This window comes from Rhinolophus ferrumequinum, chromosome 3 (assembly GCF_004115265.2).
Source record: "Rhinolophus ferrumequinum isolate MPI-CBG mRhiFer1 chromosome 3, mRhiFer1_v1.p, whole genome shotgun sequence".
Lineage (NCBI taxonomy): Eukaryota > Metazoa > Chordata > Mammalia > Chiroptera > Rhinolophidae > Rhinolophus > Rhinolophus ferrumequinum.
In genome coordinates this window covers 4,519,242-4,540,775 of record NC_046286.1, presented here as the reverse complement: position 1 = coordinate 4,540,775, position 21,534 = coordinate 4,519,242, and the positions used below count along the sequence as shown (strand labels likewise).

Below are 21,534 nucleotides of genomic sequence, written 5' to 3'. Positions count from 1 at the left end.
TCCGTCTAGGTCTTATTTTCAGGGAAACACGGTAGTAGTTTTATTTCTTTTTTAAAAACTACATAAAATGATACATTACTATTTGACAAAGCTGGCTACTGAATGTTTATTATTTTCTTTGCTTTTTGGATGTTTGAAATATTTCATTTAAAAAACAAAACAAAAACCCTTGGGAATGCATTTCACTGACTTAACACTGGCTTCCTATCTACTTCCATCTGTCTTCACTGTGGTTTTTTGCTTCTGTAACAACTAAGTTTGGCAGGTAGTAAAACATTGTGTGCATTGGAGACCATGTGTTTTTGTGTGTGGGTTTCCTCATACAAACACTTGCGTTAGAGTTGCTCCCCTGCGCTCCTTTTGGGCGGGTTTACTGCTCTAATAAAGGAAGCTTTTATACTAGAGCTCTCTTGAATGCTCAGAATTTTTGTTTTTGTTTTGATACTCAGTCTTCCTCACAGAGCTACCTTTTAAATCAAGGGAAGTAGCCGGTAGCTTTCAGATACCAGTAGCAGCATACCTGACTAAATGTGGCTTCAGCAGCACCTGTTCCTCTTCTCATGTAAGAAGGTAGAGCGTGGCCGTTACTGCACTGCTTCAGCGGCTCAGCCGTGTCAGGACTTGGGTTCAGCTCCGCAGTAATTCTCTTGGCCTTCCCCTTACGATCACAAGATAGCTGTAGCAGCTCCACGGTTCGGGTCCCGACTTGACAAGCAAGGAGGTGTAGGGTTTCTTTTTGTGCAGCTCTTTTTATCATGGTGGGAAATCTTTCCCAGAAGCCCCCAGAGACATCCTCTCAGGAGCCACTTCTTTATCCAGAACTGAGTCACAGTCCGCACCCCTGAACCTGTCACTGCAGAGGGACGCAGAATTCCCTGTCGCTCCAATTGCGCCAGAACTCTCACCTTATAGAGTCTGGGTTTTCCTGGTAGCAAGGTGGAGGGGGAAAGCCTGTGGGCTAGACAGCCATCAGTGTCTGCCAAAATGTCTACCCTAGAGTGAAAAGTCTGTTTCCAAAGGTAATGGTCCCCTTTGTACCCGTCCCAACTGAACAACAAAGCCAGGTCCTTTGTGGCGGGAGATCCTTTTAGGGGCAGGCTCAAAGGCCCATCCACGTTAGTGCCGCTGTCTGAGCCTCATGTACACACTTGAGGAGACTACTGGAGGGAAGATGGAATCACTGACGTCTCCCTGATTGGTCCAGCCCTTTCCAAGATCAGTAAAACACTCTGAAAGAAAAAAGACATTTGTGATTTTTTTCTGTTTAGAAAGGACGTGCTCAGATTATTTTTGTTAACTAGACCTGAAGTGCTGGAATTCATATTGCATACTTCGACGTTCAAGGAAGCACTCTCCTGCATAAGGTGGAATATAAAGGCCAATAGCTATTTTATTTGGAATTCCTACTACTAGCGAAGATGGGCTTTTAAACAGTCTCCTTCTCCAGATTAGGTGTTTTGACATACAGGTCGAAATTGTAACGGCTTTCAAATGATTTTGAGAAAAACAGGTTCATAGCAGGGTGCTGAAGCACCGACTAGACCAACTTACATATACCCTGAATCAAATCTTATCCCCAGTGTCTGAGCCAAATATCTGTCAGATGTGACCCTGACATCTACCCCATGTAAGAGATAAAAATAACTGTCCAATTGCTTGTGGCAGCATTTGAGAGAGAGCTAAGAGCTGGACTGTGGGAAATGATGAAAAGGTAAAGTGGTGCCAGTGTACTCTGTCTTGGCGGCCCTGCCTCTGAGCAATCTGTCTTTCCAGCACCATGACGTTTAAGAACTGAAATCCTCTTTCTCTCTAAAGAAGAGCCGCCTCCTCCTCCTAAGAAAACTGCTAAATCTCAATTTTAAAAACTGTAAATGTAGGAATATTTCCTTGCTTTTTACCATTGGAATCATTGGTAAGATCACCTTAGGTAGATCCACTTAAGTGTTAGTATAAAACTTGAAATAAACACTAAGAGACAAATGAAACTATTGTTAGTTTCTGCAACTGGAAGATTAATGAGAAAAGAAAATAAATGCCACTGAAATTTCAGTACAGATGGCAGATTTGATTTACACTAGACTTTATAAGAATGCATCTTTTTTCATAAAGAAAAATGCTTTTATAATTTTTGCCAACTGCCTCTGACACAGAGTAAATCATAGATGTATGTTGCTGTTGAGTACAGAAATTACTAAACAAAAGTTTTAAATAAATGATACTGAATTGTCATAATATTCAATTGTGCCCTTAAAATTTGACTTGGGCCCTTAAAATTTGAAGACCATTTTCTTTTCTAAACTTTTGGCTTCTTTAAGATAAAATTAACTGGAGATAAACTACTAAAGAGAACTCTCTCCACTTTGCAAAAAGTGAATGATGGCCTCTATAAACCTCTGAACCTTTCCTTACCCTCTCTGACAGCCCTATTCTCAGGACCTGTCAGTAGAGACCTGTGGCAAGGGCACAGGCGACACATCTCAGGGGTCGTCGGAGCATGTTCGGGCTGCCCAGCAGCAGAGGACACAAGTGGCTTTCCAGCCCTGGTTGGCCTGCCAGCCTGTCCCATGTTCAGGCACCTTTTCTGGTTAATTCATGATGTACAATCTAACCGGTCTTAGCTGGCTATCGAGTGTAATTATTTCTAAAAGTATAGAGAAGCAATTTAAATAAGAAAAGATACACATTTCCATTCAGGTAGACCAAAAGCCACATGGGAACAAGAATGGATGGAAAAAGAATGGGAAAAGAAACAGGCATGTTGGCAAGAGAAAGGAATAGAATTCCTTGACAGATAATTAGCAAAAATTAATTTCAAAACATAGCTCACCCAGTATGATTTCCGTTTTTCTGTTATTCTTAAGAAATTTTAGAGTACTTATTTTAAATTCTTGTTCATTCTGTACAAACTTATTGAGCACCTACTGTGTTTAGAAAGTGTTTTTGCCTTAGTTTTTAACTTACTATATAAATAACAGGGCAATAGTAATAGAAAACAAGTTACAGCATTTCCCAGGGGTCATCTTTCCCTCACCTTTGAGCCCTTCTACTCCTAGCAGAAACAGATATAAACTATAAAAAGCAAAAGCTAAAAAGAAATAGCCTGGCTCAAAAGCAGCAAGGTGGACACCACCTCCCTAGATCAGGAACAGCAGGACTGCGGAGCAGCCCGGGAAACCTGCAGCCTGCCTGGCCTTGAGTAGCTAATGGTTAGACCCCCTGGAGTAAGGGAGCCCAGGTGCCCAATGGAAAGGACATCAAGAGCTGAGACTTTGAGACAGATGTGGGCCTAGATGGGAGAGGACACAGCTGCAGTGCAAAATAATGGAGCCAGCCACCCTGTGACTCAGTGGCTCTCTCTGCGGTAGTGTCCGTGTCACCTTGGAGCAGGAGCCCTGGTTATGGGGAGCCTGGTGAACGCTGCCTCACAAGTAAGTCCTTCACCAGCTGGAACATGAATTTACTTCAGATGAAGTGAATTTTACAGCATGGCCTGACAAAAAACTCAAGTATGTTCAGGATGTTCAAAAAGTAAGTAAAGGAATAACTTCTATTTTAAAAGAAAATACGGAAACAAAGGCATACACAGTGGAAACAGGTAGACATGTAAAGAACAGGTAGAAATTAAAAATATCAAATAAAAAATACACTAGAGATGGGATAACTCTAGCCCGGATACAGTTTAAAAGAAAATTAGGAAGTCGACTGAAAAATTCACCTATAATGCATCAGAAAGACACAGATCTAAATACCAAAGTGCAGATGGGAGATACAGATACGGAGACCTAACCACTGTATGAAGTTGTAACTGGTCTCATCACATTTGTTCTGTGCATCTCTGTCACTGGGAGAATTACCAGTTTAATGTTTTTGTTGACTTCTGCTCTACTCGGTTCCTGCGGGGTTCTGGGCATTCTGGACACAGATATCCGAGAACAAGTCAGGTAAGGGTCTTACTCGCGTGGATCTTTGGTTCTAGCCTGGTCATCACCGTATCTCTGGCACCCACAGTGTCACCTGGCTCAAATTAGGCATTCAGTGTTTTTTTGTTGCCTGAATGAATAAATGAGTGCAGTAATTCATGGCCTTGGTTATCTGCTCTGTTTGGCCAGCTTTGCAGTGGGGAGAGAGACTGGGAGGAACTGAGAGGGGTTCTCCCTCCCCAGAGTGCACCCTGCTCTTCTCAGGAAACACTGGTGTGACTCAGTGCCACCAAACTGGAGTCCACCCGAGCTATGTCTTCTTTATTATTTCTATTTTACAAACTGCTCGAGAAGATTCAGAATGAGACCAGCAATATAAACAATACCAATGTGTTAATTTTTTTTTTCCCACTTTTCAGGCTGGAGTAAAAGGGACATTGGGAAGATTAGTTGGAATTTTTGCGGTAAGTCTATTAAAATCTTTGGCGCATTTGGTATCATATTAGTAACCACATATATCTTTGTTTTAGCCCATTCAAGCTGTAGTAACAAAATACTACAAACCGGTGACTTATAAACAATAGAAATTGTTTCCTCACAATTCTGGAGGCTGGGAAGTCCCAGATCAAGGCGCCAGCAGATTCGATCTCTGGTTGAGGACCCGCTTCCTGGTTCATAGATGGCTGTTTCTCTGTAGATTGTACTCTAGGTCTCTGTTCTAAGGGCACTAATCCCATTCGTGGGGGTCAGCCCTCGTAACCTAATCACCTCCCAAAGGCCCCCCTCGTAATACCATCACATTGGGGATTAAGATTTCAGCAGATGGATTTGGGAGAAACATAAATATTCACTCCACTGCAGTCTTAATCTAGGAAAGATGCCATCTTTGTTTCACCAAGTTTTCAAAACAAAGCAGCACCAGCTTGCTTTCTTTGTAAATCCCATAGTCTCCAAACAGCTACAATATAATTTGTAAGTATTATTTATCCCATCCCTGCCTCTCTTCCTTTCCTCCTAAGATGTGAGGAGGGATAAATAAGGGTGGAGAAGACAGAGGAAAACTAAAAATAGCCATGGCAGAGGAGAGAGAGAAACAAGGAAATGGGTTGGGGTAGAGATTTGGGGGAATTCCGGTGGAAAGAAGTGAGAAATCGGAATAAAGACGAGCGAGGCCAGTGGGAAGGGAGATGTGTGAGATCACCAGTTGCTTGCACTGATGATACCCATCGAAGGTCCCTTCTCCTTCTGGGGTCCCAGCTAGTTAAATTGACTTGGTGGCTTGTTCTTAAAAGGTCATGAACTTCTCACAGCATTACTGTGAAGTTGCACTTAGGAGAAGGAGAAGGAAAAAAAGAGAGTAAAGCCTTGGCCTTAGAAATCCAGCCAAAGAGCATAACCTCAAATGCAAGTGTGGCATGTCTGAAATAGGCCATCTGGTACTAGTTCATGTTTGATTGTAGGACAGTAAAAAGTAAAACGAATTGTGCTCTCTAAGCTCTCTGGACATACGTATAAGGGTGTGCTACATTTAAGTAATCTCAGCTCCTTAAGGAAAAACTTCCTCTGTCCTTCCCTCTCTGCCCTCAGAACCAGGAGAGGAAGCACCGAACGTATGTGTACGTGCTCATTGTCACGGAAGTGCTGGAAGATTGGGAGGACTCAGTCAACATTGGTAAGTCTTCCCAGGTACCCTCCAAAATGCTGCCCATAACCGGCTTTGCCACACCTCACGTCACTCCTCAGAACCAGGAACAAGAGTCTAAAAAGGAAACAAATAATAGAAAGATAATGTTTAATAACATGGGCACGTCCATTTTTGAACGTGTGGAAGTTAGTAATTTGAAATGTTTAAAAGGAAGCTGAAGTTGGTACATGGTCAACCAATAGAAACAGGGCCCATAAAAATAAGAAATGTTTCTAAAATCAGATTGGATCCTCCTCAGCAGATACTGATCAGGGCCTCCACACGGCCAGGCCCGCCGCTGGCCACGGAGACCCGGGTAAGAGCAGGACCTTCGTTGTTCCTTATGATGCTTATTATTACTGTCGGAGAGAACTGTTGATTTGGTGGTTGAGCCACTCTCCAGTCATTTGGTAGATGCAAAGTAGTGGCAGAAGTTTCCAGTTTTATTCATATTACCCTTCAGGGGCCCTGGCTTTCTCCTAAGGAGCCATTTTATTTAATCTCTCAGCTCACTGTTGGGTGTATGTCTTTTGAAGTGAAAACTGAAGTGACTTCATGGTTCCTTCATGGATTAATCTTTCACCTCTGAAGGAAACTATATTCTAGAAAAGTATAAATTAATTCGTTTCTGTTATAAATTGGCAAAGGGATAAAATTCACTCGCCAAAACCTCTCCCTTTATTGTGAGTGTGTGCTTTGCCGCCATGCCCTTCGCACTGCTCATCTGGGCATTTCCTGGCCCTTCAACTTTTAATGGCTTTGTATCCGGTCAGAAGGCAATATGCTTAAGCAGCTAAATTCAGTGGGGGTTTATTAAAAATAGCCTCCTCGACAACTGATGCTGGGGCCTGAAGAGGAAGCAGAGATGAGTGTGGTGTGGTCCTGTCCTCTCCTGGGTGGGAGTCGTACACTTGTGATAGGAATTTTTAAGGTACCATTGCTCTATTAATATCCAAAAAGCCTTTCACTTAGTACTCCCACTTCTGAGAATTGACCCTAATGAAATCATCTAAAACATGGGGAATAAGCCTATGAGCCTTCCTTCAGATGAGCCTTTTTCAGATGAGAAATTAGGTCTTAAATGTACAACTCAGTGAATGGTAAGTGTTTTAAGGTACATTCATCTGATGGAATGTTATACAGTTGTTAAACACATACTTTGAAAGCTTTCCATGTACCATGGAAAACTGCTCATGAAACATTGTTGGTGGATGAAAAAACCAGGGTATAGAATTATACAGAGGTGCCAAAAAAATGTAAACACATTTTAAGAAAGGAAAACAACTATATTAAAATTGCAATACTCTATATATATTGATAACAAAAGATGAATACAAGTCACGTTTGACTTCTGCAATTACAAGAGGTGCTCAAGAGGTGCATCAGCGTCCAGACACTTCTGATTACAGCGAACTACTGCTTGACCAACGTTGACCAAAGTGTCCATTTGTATCACACACATGCCGTTTCAATTTCTTCACACAGTACCATGCATTTCAAACTTACCATGAATGCGTACAGTTGTTAGGCGTGTTGGAGGTTCTGTTGCATACTCATGCCTCCATTGTTGTCGTACTTCCACAACTTGCTCGAAATTCAAATACCACTTCAAAATGGTCTCACGCTTCTCGAACAACAACTGTACTTCTACCATTTTCTTTGACTGTCCTGCGTGGTGCTAGCATTCATTTGATTAACTCCATCTTTTTTTAAAGATTTTATTGGGAAAGGGGAGCAAGACTTTATTGGGGAACAGTGTGTACTTCCAGAACTTTTTTCCAAGTCAGGTTGTCCTTTCAGTCTTAGTTGTGGAGGGCGCAGCTCAGCTCCAGGTCCAGTTGCCGTTGCTAGTTACAGGGGGCACAGCCCACCATCCCTTGCGGGAGTCGAACCAGCAGCCTTGTGGTTGAGAGGACGTGCTCCAACCAGCTGAGCGATGCGGGAGCTCAGCAGCAGCCATGTTCAACCTTAGGTGCAGGGGGCGCTGCCCACCATCCCTTGCGGGACTCGAGGAGTTGAACCGGCAACCTTGTGGTTGAGAGCCCCCTGGCCCATGTGGGAATTGAACCGGCAGCCTTCGGAGTTAGGAGCACGGAGCGCCTGAACCACTGGACCGGCCCTAATTAACTCCATCTTTTGAGCGAACATACTACACTTTGCTACCGTAATTCATTTTAACTTTGAAAAGTAATACATAGATAACATCTCTTAAAATGTGTATACATTTTAAGGTATATACACTAGTTAGAGCTACATTAAAATAGGAATTTGAAATGAAAACAAAAATGCGATACTAGTTTTCACCTAAAGAATTTGCAGTGACCAAGAAAAGGTAACAGTGATGGCAGGAGTGTGATGAGACCAACATGCTGACACACAAGCAGGATTGGGGATTGGTCTGACCTTCGTAGAAAACAGTTTGACATTATAGATTATGAACCCTTTAGAATTCAGATGTGATATTCTTATAATCTCAATTCTAGGGATCTTTCCCTGGGAGGTTAAAAACAAAAAAAAATTTTTTTTTAATTATAGCATAATTTATAACTAAAATTGCAGGATAATGGTGTTCAATGATAGAGAAATTGTTAAATGCATGACAGTACATCCATGCTAGATGTTATGATGTAATGCACAGCCATTAAATGTTCTATTTTTTATAACATAGAAGAATGCTTAAGAAATAGTGTGAAGTGAAAAAGAAACAATAACAATAATAATAAAAAGCAAATTCTTATAGCACGTACTATGTGCTAGGTATTCAAGTACTTTACATGTTAATCTCACAACATTCAGCATAATAAAGGCCATATATGAGAAACCCACAGCTAACATCATACTCAGTGGGGTTGAGTATGGGGGGAAAAGGCATTCCCCTTAAGATGAGTGACAAGACAAGGCTGCCCACTCTCACCACTGTTATCTAACATAGCACTGGAAGTTCTAGCCACAGCTGTCAGACAAGAAAAAGAAATAAAAGGCATCCAAATAGGAAAGGAAGAAGTAAAACTGTCCTTATTTGCAGATGACGTAATATTATACATAGAGAACCCAAAAGATTCCACCAGAAAACTGTTAGAATTGATAATTTAGTGAAAGTAGCAAGATACAAAATTAATATCCAGAAATCAGTTGCATTTTTATTTTTTTAAAAAGATTTTTATTAAAATATAGCTAACATACAATATGAACATTAGTTTCAGGTGTACATCATAGTTATTTGACAGTACCCACCTGGCACTATACAGTTATTACCACACTATTGATTAGATTACCTGTGCTAAAGAACTGATCACCATGATAAGTCCAGCAACCATCTGGCACTGTACCACGCTATCACAATATTATGACTGTATCTGTGCTGTATATTACGTCTCCAAGACTTGTTTTATATCTGGAACTTTGAATCTCTTACCGTTATTTACCTTTCCCCCCCTTTTTAATTTTTCAATTAGAATAGACATTCAATATTATTTTATATTAGTTTCAAGTGTACAGCATAGTGGTTAGACATTTATATAACTTAGGAATTAATCCCCCTGACTAGTACTCACCTGGCACTATACATAGTTATTACCATATTGATTATATTCCCTGTATTTTACATCCCCGTGACTATTTTGTAACTGCCAGTCTGTATTTCTTAATCACTTCACTTTTTTTACCCTGTCCCCAACCTCCCTCCCATCTATCAACCCGATAGATCTAGTACTTATCTGACACCGTACACAGTTATTACAATATTACTGACTATAGTCCTTATGCTATACTCTATAATCCCCATGACTACTGTGTAACAACCAATTTGTACTTCTTATTCCCTTCCCCTTTTCACCTACTCTTAACATCCCTCCCATCTGGCAACCATCAAAATGTTCTCTGTATCTATGAGTTTGTTTGTGTTTCGTTGGTTTGTTTATTTTATTATTTAGATTCCACTTATAAGTGAAATCTTATGACATTGTGTCTTTCGCTACACTCATCCCAATGCCATCCATGTCGCAGAGGGCAAGATTTCCTTCTTTTTTACAGCTGGGTAATATTCCATTGTATATATTTACCACCTCTTCTTTATCCAGTCATCTAAGTTGCCTGTATGTCTTGGCTGTTGTATACAGTGCTGCAATAAACATATGGATGAGCATATCCCCTTGAAGTAGCATTTTGGGTTTCTTTGGATAAATACCCAGAAATGGGATTACTGGGTCATTCTTTGTCTCTTGTTATAGTCCTTGTTGTAAAGTCTATTTTCTCTGGTATAAGAATTGCTACCCCAGCTTTTTCGTTTTTTTCCATTTTCATGAAATATCTTTTCCATCCCTTTACTTGCAGTCTGTGTGTCTCTTTTGATCTGAAGTGAGTCTCTTGTAAGCAGCATATGTAAGGGTCTTGTTTTCTTATCCATTCAGCTCCCCTATCTTTTGATTGGAGCATTAAACCCATTTCCATTGAAAGTAATTGGTGATAGGTATGTAGTTGTTCCCATTTTATTATTCATATTTTTTATTTTCCATCTTGAAGTCCCTTTAAAATTCTTTATAATACTGGTTTGGTGTTGATGAACCCCTTTAGCTTTTTCTTGTCTGGGAAGCTTGTTACCTGTCCTTCGATTTTAAAGGATAGCCTTGCTGGATAGAGTAGTGTTGGTTGTAGGTCCTTGCTTTTCATCATGTTGAGTATTTTGTGCCAATCCCTTCTGGCCTGCAAAGTTTCTGTTGAGAAATCAGCTGATAGTCTTATGGGAGCTCTCTTATAAGTAACTAACTGCTTTTTTCTTGCTGCTTTTAAAATTCTTTCTTTGTCTTTAATCTTTGGCCTCTTAATTATGATGTATCTTGATGTTGGCCTGTTTGGGTTCATCTTGTTTGGGACTTTCTGCACTCCCTGGGCTTGTATATCTATTTATTTCGCCAGGTTAGGGAAGTTTTGTGTCATTATTTCTTCAAATAGGTTTTCAATTCCTTACTCTCTCTTCTTCTGGTACCCCTATAATGTAAATGTTGGTATGCTTGAGGTTGTCCTAGAGGCCCCTTAAACGTGCCTCAATTTTTGAGGTTCTTTTTGCTGTTCTGACTGGGTGTTTTCTGCCACCTTATCTTCTAAATCTAATTTTTTTATAGTTTTTTTTTTTAATTAAAGTTTATTGGGGTGACATTTGTTAGTAAAGTTATAATTATTTCAAGTGTACAATTCTGTAATACATCATCGATGTATATCATGTTGTGTGTTCACCACCCAGAGTCAGTTCTGCTTCCATCACCACATATTTGAGCCCCCTTCCCCTCATCTACCACTTCCCTCCCCCGTTACCCTCTGGTAACCAATAAACTATTGTCTGTGTCTATGAGTTTTTGTTTCTTCATTTGTGTCTTGTTCTTCTTTTTTTTTTTTTAATTTTTATTGGGGAACAGTGTGTTTTTCCAGGACTCACCAGCTCCAAGTCAAATCGTTTGTTTTTTTTCTATCTAGTTGTGGAGGGCGCAGCTCAGCTCCAAGTCAAGTCATTGTTTCTTTCAATCTTGTGGAGGGCACAGCTTACTGGTCCATGTGGGAATCGAACTGGCAACCAAGGTGCTTTGAGCACTGTGGCACTGCGCTCTAACCAACTGAGCCAACCTGCCCGCCCACCGGCAGCTCAGCTCCAAGTCAAGCCATTGTTTTTCACTCTAGTTGTGAAGGGTGCAGCTCAGTGGCCCATGTGGGAATTGAACTGGCGACCTGGGTGTTATGAACACTGCGCTCTAATCAACTGAGACAACTGGCTGCCCAGTGTTTTGTTCTTTTGGTTTTTTTTCAGTTTTATATACCACATATCAAAGAAATCATATGGTTCTCTACTGTTTCTGTCTGACTTATTTCGCTTAGTATTATGATCTCAAGATCCATCCGTGTTGTCACAAAAGGTGCTATTTCATCTTTTCTTATGGCCAATAAATCACTGATTTGAGCCTCTGCTTCCTCTAATCTGTTGATTGCCTGTAATGTATTGTTCATTTCAGTTATTGTACTCTTTATTTCTGATTGGTTCTTAGTTATGTTTTCTATCTCTATTTTTATGCTTCCTATCTCTTTGTTGAAGTTCTCCCTGAGATCACTGAGCATCCTTATAACCAGTGTTTGGAACTCTGTGCCTGGCAGATTACTTGTCTCCATTTTGTTTAGTTCTTTTTTCTGGAGCTTTGCTCTGTTCTTTTATTTGGGACATGTTTCTTTGGCTGCCCCACTTTGGCTGCCTCCCAGTGTTTGTTTCTATGTATTAGGTAGAGGTGCTATGTCTCCTGGTCTTAGTAGAATAGCCTTATGTAGTAGATGTCCTGGGTGGCCCAGTGGTGCAATCTTCCTGGTCACTTGAGCCACGTACTCCAGGTGTGTCCCTTGTGTGGGTTGTGTGTGCCCTCCTCTTGTAGTCGAGCTTTGGTTGCTATTTGCATGTCAATGGGAGAGATTGACCCTCAGGCTCACTGGTTGTGAGGACTGGCTGTGACTACAGTGGAGGAGCTGTGGTGCAGGGATTGATCCTACGGAGCAGGATCTGCCTCAGCAGGACTCGGGTGCCTGCCCAATCTGCCCCTTGGGTGTGTTGTTCTTGGAGACAGCTGGGTGATGCTCCAGATCGTTTAGAAGCTGACTGATGTGGGGCACCAGGCCCAGGGCCACCTGGGAGGGGACCTACTGCAGGTCAAGTTCAGCTGCATCCAGTGCCCGACCAGGAGCCACAAAGAAATCCACAGGTGGCTGCTACCCGTGCTGTACTTGGAAGTAGCTTGAGAGGCCAAGCCGCAAACTGACGCTAGCTGCCACTAAGTGCCAGGCTTAGGGCTGCTCAGCCAGAGGTAGAAGACACCTCAAGCCAGATGCTGCTTGTCTGGGTTCTGCGAACCTTTGCGAGATCCTAGGAAAGTCTGCAGCACGAGCCAAGGCAGGCAGTTTGTACAAAAAAGCCACTGGAAGTGGCTTGGGTATACTCAAAAGTTGGATGGGGTGGTGTCTCCAATCACTAGGGCATGGCGAATGAATGATGTCAGTCAGCTTGATGGAGATTCAGACATGGCAGCAGCTTGCATCTGCACACCGGGAAGATGAAGGGCTCAACAAAGAAACACTGGACTCCGCCAGCTCCTCCATCCAGGAGAAAGCTGCCCCTCCAGCCACCATCCTGAAGCCAGACAACTCCAAGCCAGACAACTCCGTTCCCTCCAACCATGTCCCTGCTGCCTCTTCAGCTGCTGCCCCAGCTCTGGAGCTCAGAGCGAGTGATTGCATGAGTGCATAAGTCCATGCGAAGTCCCTTTAAGAGTAGCGCCTAGGACTCCAGCCACCTTCCATCTCACTCAGTCACAATCTCTGCTGGTTTTCACAGCCAGAAATTATGGGGACTTCTCTTCCCAGTACTGTAACTCTGGGCTGGGGCGGGGGATGGGACCCCTCACTCCTCCCTAGGCACCTCTGCAGCCAAGATATTCCTCCCAATTTTAAATGGTCACACACAGGTGTGAAACCATCCCATTCTGCGTCTCTGCCCTTCCTACCAGTCTCAAGGTGGCTTCTTCTGCATGTCTTTAGTTGTGTCCCAGTTCAGCAAGATTTTAGGCAATTCTCAATGATGATTGTTTTCTGATGTAGTTATAATTTTGATGTGGTCATGGCAGAAGGTAAGCACAGCTTTTACCTACTGCGCTATCTTGCCTGGAACCCAGGTTGTGTTTTTATACACCAATAATGAACTATCAGAAAGAGAAATGAAGAAAACCCCATTTACAGTTGTATCAAAAAAAGAATAATAAAGTACTTAGGAATAAATTTAACCAAGGAAGTAAAAGACCTGTACTCAGAAAATTATAAGACATTGAAGAGAGAAATTAAAGAAGATACAAATAAATGAAAACATATACCATGCTCATGGATAGGAAGAAATATAGTTAAAATGTCCATACTACCCAAAGCAATCTATAGATTCAATGCAGTCCCTTTCAAAATACAAATGACATTTTTCACAGAACGAGAACAAATAATCCTGAAATTTATATGGTATCATAGAAGACCCCAAATATAGACACAGAAATCCTGAGAAAGAACAAAGCTGGAGGTATCATGCTACCTGATATCAAATTATACTACAAGCCCATAGTAATCAAAACAGCATGGTACTGGGATACAGACACATAAATCAATGGAACAGAATAGAGAGCCCAGGAATAAATATGCCTATGTGGTCATTTAATCTATAACAAAGGAAGCATGAATAAACATTGAGGTAAAGACAGTCTGTTCAATAAATGGTGCTGTGAAAACTACAGATACATGCAAAAAAATGAAACTGGACTACCTTCTTATGCCATATACAAGAATAAACTCAAAATGGATTAAAGACTTGAATGTAAGACCCGAAACCATAAAACTCCTAGAAGAAAATATAAGAAGTAAACTCTCAGACATTACCCCTAATAATATTTTTACTGGTGTTTCTCCTTAAGCAAGGGAAACAAAAGGATGAATGAACAAATGGGACTACATCAAACTGAAAAGTGTTTGCACAGCAAAGGAAACCATCAACAAAGCAAAATGACATCCTACTGAATGGGAGAAGACATTTGCCAATGATGCATCTGATAAGGGGTTAATATCCAAAATTTATAAAAATAACTGATACAACTGAACACAAAAACAAACAATCCAATTAAAAAATGGGCAAATGGGGCGGCCAGTTAGCTCAGTTGGTTAGAGTGTGATGCTCTTAACAACAGGGTTGCCGGTTCGATTCCCATATGGGCTGCTGTGGGCTGCGCCCTCCACAGCTGGATTGAGACAGTTACTTGACTTGGAGCTGATGGGTCTTGGAAAAACACTTAAATAAATAAAAGTTTAAAAAAAAAAAATGGGCAGGCCGGCCCAGTGGCTCAGGCAGTTAGAGTTCCGTGCTCCTAACTCCGGAGGCTGCCGGTTCGATTCCCACATGGGCCAGTGGGCTCTCAACCACAAGGTTGCCAGTTCAACTCCTCGAGTCCCGCAAGGAATGGTGGGCTGCGCCCGCTGCAACTAGCAACGGCAACTGGACCTGGAGCTGAGCTGCGCCCTCCACAACTAAGACTGAAAGGACAACAACTTGAAGCTGAACGGCACCCTTCACAACTAAGATTGAAAGGACAACAACTTGACTTGGAAAAAAGTCCTGGAAGTACACACTGTTCCCCAAAAAAGTTCTGTTCCTCCTCCCCCCCCCCCAAAAAAAATGGGCAAAGGACCTGAACAGATACTTCTCCATACAGATGGCCAATAGACATGAAAAGATACTCAACGTCACTAATAATCAGAGAAATGCAGTGAGATACCACCTTACTCCTGTCAGAATGGCTATCAATAATAAATCAACAAACAAAATGTGTTGGCAAGGATATAGATAAAAGGGAGCCCTTGTGCAGTGTTGATGGAGCCACTGTGAAAAACAGTATCAAGGTTCCTCAAAAAATTAAAACTAGAACTACCATATGACCCAGCAATTCCACTCCTGGGTATTTATCCAAAGAAATCCAAAACACTAATTCAAAAAAATATATGCACGCCTATGTTTATTGCAGCACTATTCACAATAGCCAAGATATAGAAGCGACTGAAATGCCCATCAGTAGACAATTGGATAAAGAAGAGGTGGTACATTTATACATGGAGTATTACTCTGCCATAAAAAGAATGAAATCTTGCCATTCGCAACAACATGAATGGACCTAGAGGGTATTATGCCAAGTGAAATAAGTCAGACTGAGAAAGACAAATACCACATGATCTACTTATATGTGGAATCTAAAGAACAGAATAAGCCAACAAACAAAACAGAAATAGACTCACAGATACAGAAAACAAACTGATGGTTGCTAAATGGGAGGGAGATTGGGGGATAGGTGAGAAAGGTGAAGGGATTAGGCAATATAGATGGGTAGTCACAAAGTAGTCATGGGGATGTGAAATACAGTATGGGGGATATAGTCAATAGTGTAAAAACCATGGTGTCAGATGGGTACTAGACTTATCAGGGGGAATCACTTCCTAAATTATATAAATGCCTAACGAATGTGCTGTACAACTTTACATTGTGGGATGTAAAGTAAAGCATAGGGAGTATAGTCAATGGTATAATAACTATACGGTGTCAGATGGGTGGTAGACTTGTTGGGGTTATCAGTTTGTGAGGGGTGTAAATGTCTAATCATTACCTGAAACTAATAAAAAAAAAATTCTCACAACAGACTTGTGAGCTAGGTATTATTTATTATCTTTATTTTATAGATGAGGAAAATGCACAGAGAGGTTCAGTAACTTGCCCAAAGCTGCACAGCTTATTAAAGCCATAGATGTGGTTGCAGCCCAGCATATCGGCTTCAGCATCCATGTTCCTAACCGCAACCCTCCATTAGATCCTTTCACGATTTGGAGCACCGTAAAGCATGGTCCCAGTTATAGCTGTTCAAATAGTGTCTTTTTCTATATAATGAAAGAAAAGCAAATACACAAAGGTATTGAGAGTGGTCATTTCTGGTTTATAAGATTATGGGTAATTATATTTATACTTTCCTCCAGTTTCCCAATTTTAAGCAGTGATCTTTTATTATAAGAGAAAAAATAATAAAGGATTTTAAAACACATTAAGAAGAAGACCAAAAATGAGATGGACTGATTCCATTAAGAAGCCATAGGCCTGAGTCTACAGGGGCTGAGCAGGGCTGCTGAGCACAGGACACTGTGGACGTCACTCATTTGTCATGTCGTCAGGAGTCAGAATGTATTCAGTGGCATGTAGCACACATTTACAAAAAGTAAGAAAATAGACTGAAAAGTTAATAGTGTTTGTGTTGGGGTTTTTTTAATATTTTCTATTTTGTAGCTATAACACTCATATATAAATTTTTTTTAAATAACTGATTATAAGCCAGCCACCCTGGTAATTCTGGAAGCTTGATGTTCATGTTGATTTTTGCAAGAGAGAGCGATGCTGGCTGGGCTTCAGGCACTTACATGCAAGGCGAGAAAGGCCCCGAGACCCAGAGCGCAAGAGGAAACCACAAGCAATGGTTCTCTCCGGAGGACAGTTTCCTGCCATTACTGCTCGCTCTTCAGTTTGCAGGTTTCTTACCTATGTTCTGTGTTAGGCATTTGTACAGTATTTGAAGCATCTAATATGTGTTTGCATTACTCCTAGAAGAAAAGAAAATATATTTATAATACATATTTTAAAAATATTAACAACCTTTGCTTTCATGTTTTCTTACTTTTCTCAAAAGCTGTATAAGATCAGAAACCTTTTCATTGCTGCCCTTTGTACTGATTTCCTTTTCTCCGCCTCCACAGGAAGGAAGAGGGAATGGTTTAAAATAGAGGATGCCATAAAAGTGCTGCAGTACCACAAGCCCGTGCAGGCGTCGTACTTTGAAACGTTGAGGCAAGGCTATTCGGCCAACAACGGCACCCCGGTCGTGGCCAGCGCGTTCTCGGTTTCTGCTCAGAGCTCCATGTCAGGCATCAGATGACTGAAGACTTCCTGTCAGAGAATGGAAATTGGAAACGAGACTGAAGTGCAGCCCTTCCCTCTCACCCTTGCTCTTTCCACCTCTCCTCACAGGCCTCCTCTTTCAAATAAGGCGTGATGGGCAGCAGAGAAGGGTTTCTTGGTAATGTTGCTGTTTGGTGTTAAGTGATGGGGCTTTTGCTTCTCTTTTTATTGAGGGGGGTGGGGGTGGGGTGTGTCATTTGTAAGTACTTCTGTGCATGATGTGTCCCTCCCTTTCCACACCCCTACAAGCCTCTAAAAAGCGGCAAACAGCTTTCTCTCGCCTTGGATTCTGAAGTATTCCTGTTTGTCTCATCCCAGCCCTGGCCAGACATTTTTCTTTGATTTTTCTTTTTTTTTTTTTTTTTAATTAAAAGATACCAGTATGAGATGAAACCTTTCAAGAATTTGTTCTGTAATGTGCTATTATTCAGTCCAGCAGGTCGGTCACTGTCACTGCAGGATCCATTGATCTACACATTATGTACGGGGCATATAATATGTAAATGACTTTAGAAGAGGATTTGAACTGTTTAAATTTTCCAAGGTTTTGTTTTGGTTTTTGTTTTTCAAATTGGGGGTGTTTCTGAAACAGAGAGCCTCCCGATTTCCATTTTGTTTTTCATTCTAGTGCTAGGTAAGTGTCCCTGTGCTGACTCTGCTCCCCGACATCCACTGAGTTGTGTAGGGTCCGGGAGAATGGTGGAGCTGCCTTCATAGTGCGCCCGGGCCTCACAGCCTTCTGTGCTCCAAGCTCTGCTTCCATGCCAAGAAAGAAACAGGAAGGAACCTATTTAATTTTCTATTACCAAGCCAGGAGCAAATGGCCTCAGCTCAGATCTGGAGAAACAATGATAGAAATTGAATTCCTCCCCGCATGTTGACAGTAGGGATTTGAACTGGATTCTTGGGATTACTATCTAAAAAACTGGAGCTCAAGCACTGTTCCTCTCCTGCTGGTTTGGGATTTTTTCCATATGCTACTTAGCGCCGAGAACGGCCTCTCCTTGTGCACACACGCCTTACAGCGAGCCGACTGGACATTGTCCTGTGCTCTGAAACATGTGACTCGCCTTGGCAAGTGCAGCGGGACAGTCCTGTCCCCCACCCCCGGGCTGAGTTCCTGAAAAGTACACAGGAGCAAAGTTCGGGTGTTTGCTTGTCTTCGTAACGTTACAGCCCTTGTAACTGCATCATAGAGCACGCTCAGAAACACTGGATCTGTCTCCCGCTGGGATGTGAAAGGTCCGTCTTCTGCTGAGAAGTGATACGAGAGATGCTTAATCATTTACTAGAACAGCTGCATAATGCATCGGCTCCCTGCAAACTGTCTTGTTGGGTTTTGACACAGGTTTCGTGCTGGCTTCGTTTGCCAATTGTGTGGTTTAGTTGGGAAATAAGCAGAAAGGGGTCTTGACATACAGAGGTGTGACTGAGAGGGGAGACACTGATCAGTCCCTGGCTCGGGACAGGAGTTGTTTGTTGCTACGCTCTTGGTGGCATCTCCTTGTCAAAACATAGCCGAGATGTGAACCTAGAACCGTAGTTCTCTTTATTTAAAAAGTCTAATAAATACTCAAACGTTGCAAAGCTTTTGCTCTTCCCTCCCACTAAAGAAATGTATGTATCTGATAGGCCTGTGTCATTTAGTGTTCAGCATTTGGGGGACATCAGTTGGTGAATTTAAATTTTGCCATCTACTCTTGGTTTGCATCTTTCCTGCCAGTCTGAAACACAGAACCCAAACAGTGCTGGCAGTTTCCGTAGGATTCCATCCTGTCTCTGGAAAAGGAATTCTATCCCCACGTTGGGGTCCCAGTGGATAGAAACCACACCTGGGATTTGAGTCCAAATGCCAACTCAGTGTTCACATGTCCTACTTAAAAATGAACACACTGCTGCTTGTTGCCTGATTTAGAGCACCCTAAGGTTCTGTTCAAATACATAAAGGGGAAAATAAAATAAGTCCAACTGAGCACCAAGTGGCATCCCAAAAGCACATTCTTCCGAATAAATTCTACCTTTATGATTTGGATTGAAAGTGCTTTGCAGGAAAACAGTCAGTACTCCTGAAAAGGGAACTGCAGTGTTAATAGCAATTTGTGCACTTTGTAATGACCTGCAGGTGTTTTTCCTGGGTTGGTGTAACAATATACTATCCTACAAAGGCCTGTTGGGATTGTTGTTGGCGTCTTTGGGTCAGGAAAGTGAACTGTGCCAAGAAGTATTTTTCGGTGACATGAATGGATCTATTAATGCAGTTAACTGGAGAGATTGTGCTGATGCTTTCTTGAGTGACAAAAGGAGGCTTTGTCCACCACCAGAACTGGTGACACTGGTGATGTTTTCTGTTGCACTGGGATTCTGGTCAGCAGGGATCGGTGTTTTTCCCTCCCTGGCACCATAAACAGCATGGCTGCCCTTACTGATGTGTGGTCACAGCCCTTGGTGGTAGGTTATTTAGACCGATGGTTACAGTAAACATACCTCTCCAAAGAAAGCGAGGAGAAACAAAAGAAAGCCCAAAAATCACTGTTCTTGCAAAATATTTCATTGACACTGATTTGCCAGTAATTCTGCAAGTACTTAATCAGGCTTGACAAAGTTTCCTGTATTCAGGACAGAAAGAAAGTCTCTTTCTCACAGTGAATTTGCATGTCCTAGATTCTGGTTATTACTAGGGCATCCATCAGAGTCCACCATCCTCGGGATGGAGAAAGATAGCAATGGATTTTTTTTTCTTAATTAAAATTTGTTTTTAGTTTATAAATTACAGCCATTGGGGAAACACCAGTGAGGTCATGCCATCTTTTTGGACCAGGACTTTTCGTGTGTGTGTGTGTGTGTGTGTGTGTGTGTGTGTGTGAGAGAGAGAGAGAGACAGAGAGACAGAGAGACAGAGAGACAGAGAGGGGCTACCCTCAGGAGTCAGCCGTGTTAGATTATTTGTAGCCCTCCAGAACAATGCAGCCCATGAAACAGGAGTCTTGATTTTTCTTGTAGCTAACCTAACAGGATGTAAACGTTCATGAATTGACTGTTTTGTTTTCACAAGTGTCTGCTGCTCCATCTGCCCTGCGTGGAGAGGGCTCTCTCACTGAGAGGCCATCTGGAGGGATCAAAGAACGTGGAAGTGTCCCCCCTGTGCTGGGAGGGGGCCTGCCGCGGGATTTCCGCCCTCTGCGGTGTGGCGCGCAGTTCTGTGGGCGCAGCCGGGAGGCGCTTCAGGCCTTACTTCTCTCAGCCTCTGGGGGCAGAGTGGGTCCTTGCCCTCTAGGAGTGTTTTGCAGCAGTTTCGGAAACATATTGCTACATAGTCAGGTTCCTTCCTGTCAAAAATATGTTTTGATATTAGGAGTCAGCCCAGGGAAAGTCTCTAAGACTTGCTTAGAAGGAAAAAGTCACCTTTTGTTTTTAGAAGAAAAAAGTTCCACTCAGAACCGTTTTTCCTCGTTCTCCCCCCCTTTCTCTTCCCCACACCTATTGCTCCTTGGGGCTCCTTCTGAGCCCAGCTGTGCGTTTCACACGTTGAACTTCACACATTTGTCATTTCCATCTAGTGCTATATTAACGCCTTTGTTAGTCTCCCCACCTGATGTTTTTTTTAAAAACAGCTTAGCCTGAGCCACATTTTTTTATTTTTAGTTTACAAAAAGGATTTAATAACTACAATGTGATTTTTGCCACAACTGTGATTTTTAATATTTCTGAAGTGTTCTGTAAGCCCATCTTAGTTGAGAGTAGATTTAGAGTTAGAAGAAATACCTGGAGATGTGACCACAGTGGAGTGAATTTTTGCTTTAAGGGAAATGAGGGTGAACTGTTGACAGTTTTGCTTCATCCTGGTCCCACATCTGCATTTCAGAAAATAATCAGCATTTTTACCCCCCCCCCCCAAAAAAAAATAGACATGCAGGACAGTTACCTCCCGCAGTTCTGTCAAGGAGATTCTTTTAAGAGTGACTGAGTAGTGCAGACAGCTCTTCTGGTTCTGGTTCTTGAAGCTAAAGAGGGTAGAGCTGAGGCGCTGCAGTTCACACCCCCACTCTGGGGTGGCAGCCGTGTCTTCTGAGTCCTGCTGGCATGGCACCTCTTTCCCCAGCTTGTGCAGCCGTCCACGCCAGTGACCTCAGCCCTGACCGTGACCTCACTGGGAGGAAGTGGGAAAGCATCCAGTCAACCACCGCGCTCCAGGCTGAGCCTTGCAGCAGAGATCTCTTCCACCCAGAAGAGCTGTGTGTCCCATGCCATGTCAGATGTCACCTAAAGCAGTGAGACACCGGAGTTTTCAGGTCAATTGTAAATCGGGAAATACAGTTCGTGAAAGACTCTGTGGAACGTGTATCGGGCAGACTTGAGATCACACAGGTCCTGGGAACCTGGAGGTTTTC

General features: G+C 42.2%; 1 protein-coding gene across 1 annotated transcript in view; it reads left to right on the top strand.

The window, feature by feature from the left end:
* NUDT3 (nudix hydrolase 3) overlaps positions 1–21,037 on the top strand; it is a 105,531-nt gene extending 84,494 nt beyond the window's left edge. The window contains exons 3-5 of the mRNA XM_033095127.1: positions 4,340–4,384; positions 5,508–5,592; positions 16,945–21,037. Coding sequence (XP_032951018.1) covers positions 4,340–4,384; positions 5,508–5,592; positions 16,945–17,123 — 309 coding nt within the window. The 3' untranslated portion in view covers positions 17,124–21,037. The remainder of the gene's footprint in view (positions 1–4,339; positions 4,385–5,507; positions 5,593–16,944) is intronic.
* The last annotated feature ends 497 nt before the right edge of the window (positions 21,038–21,534 follow it).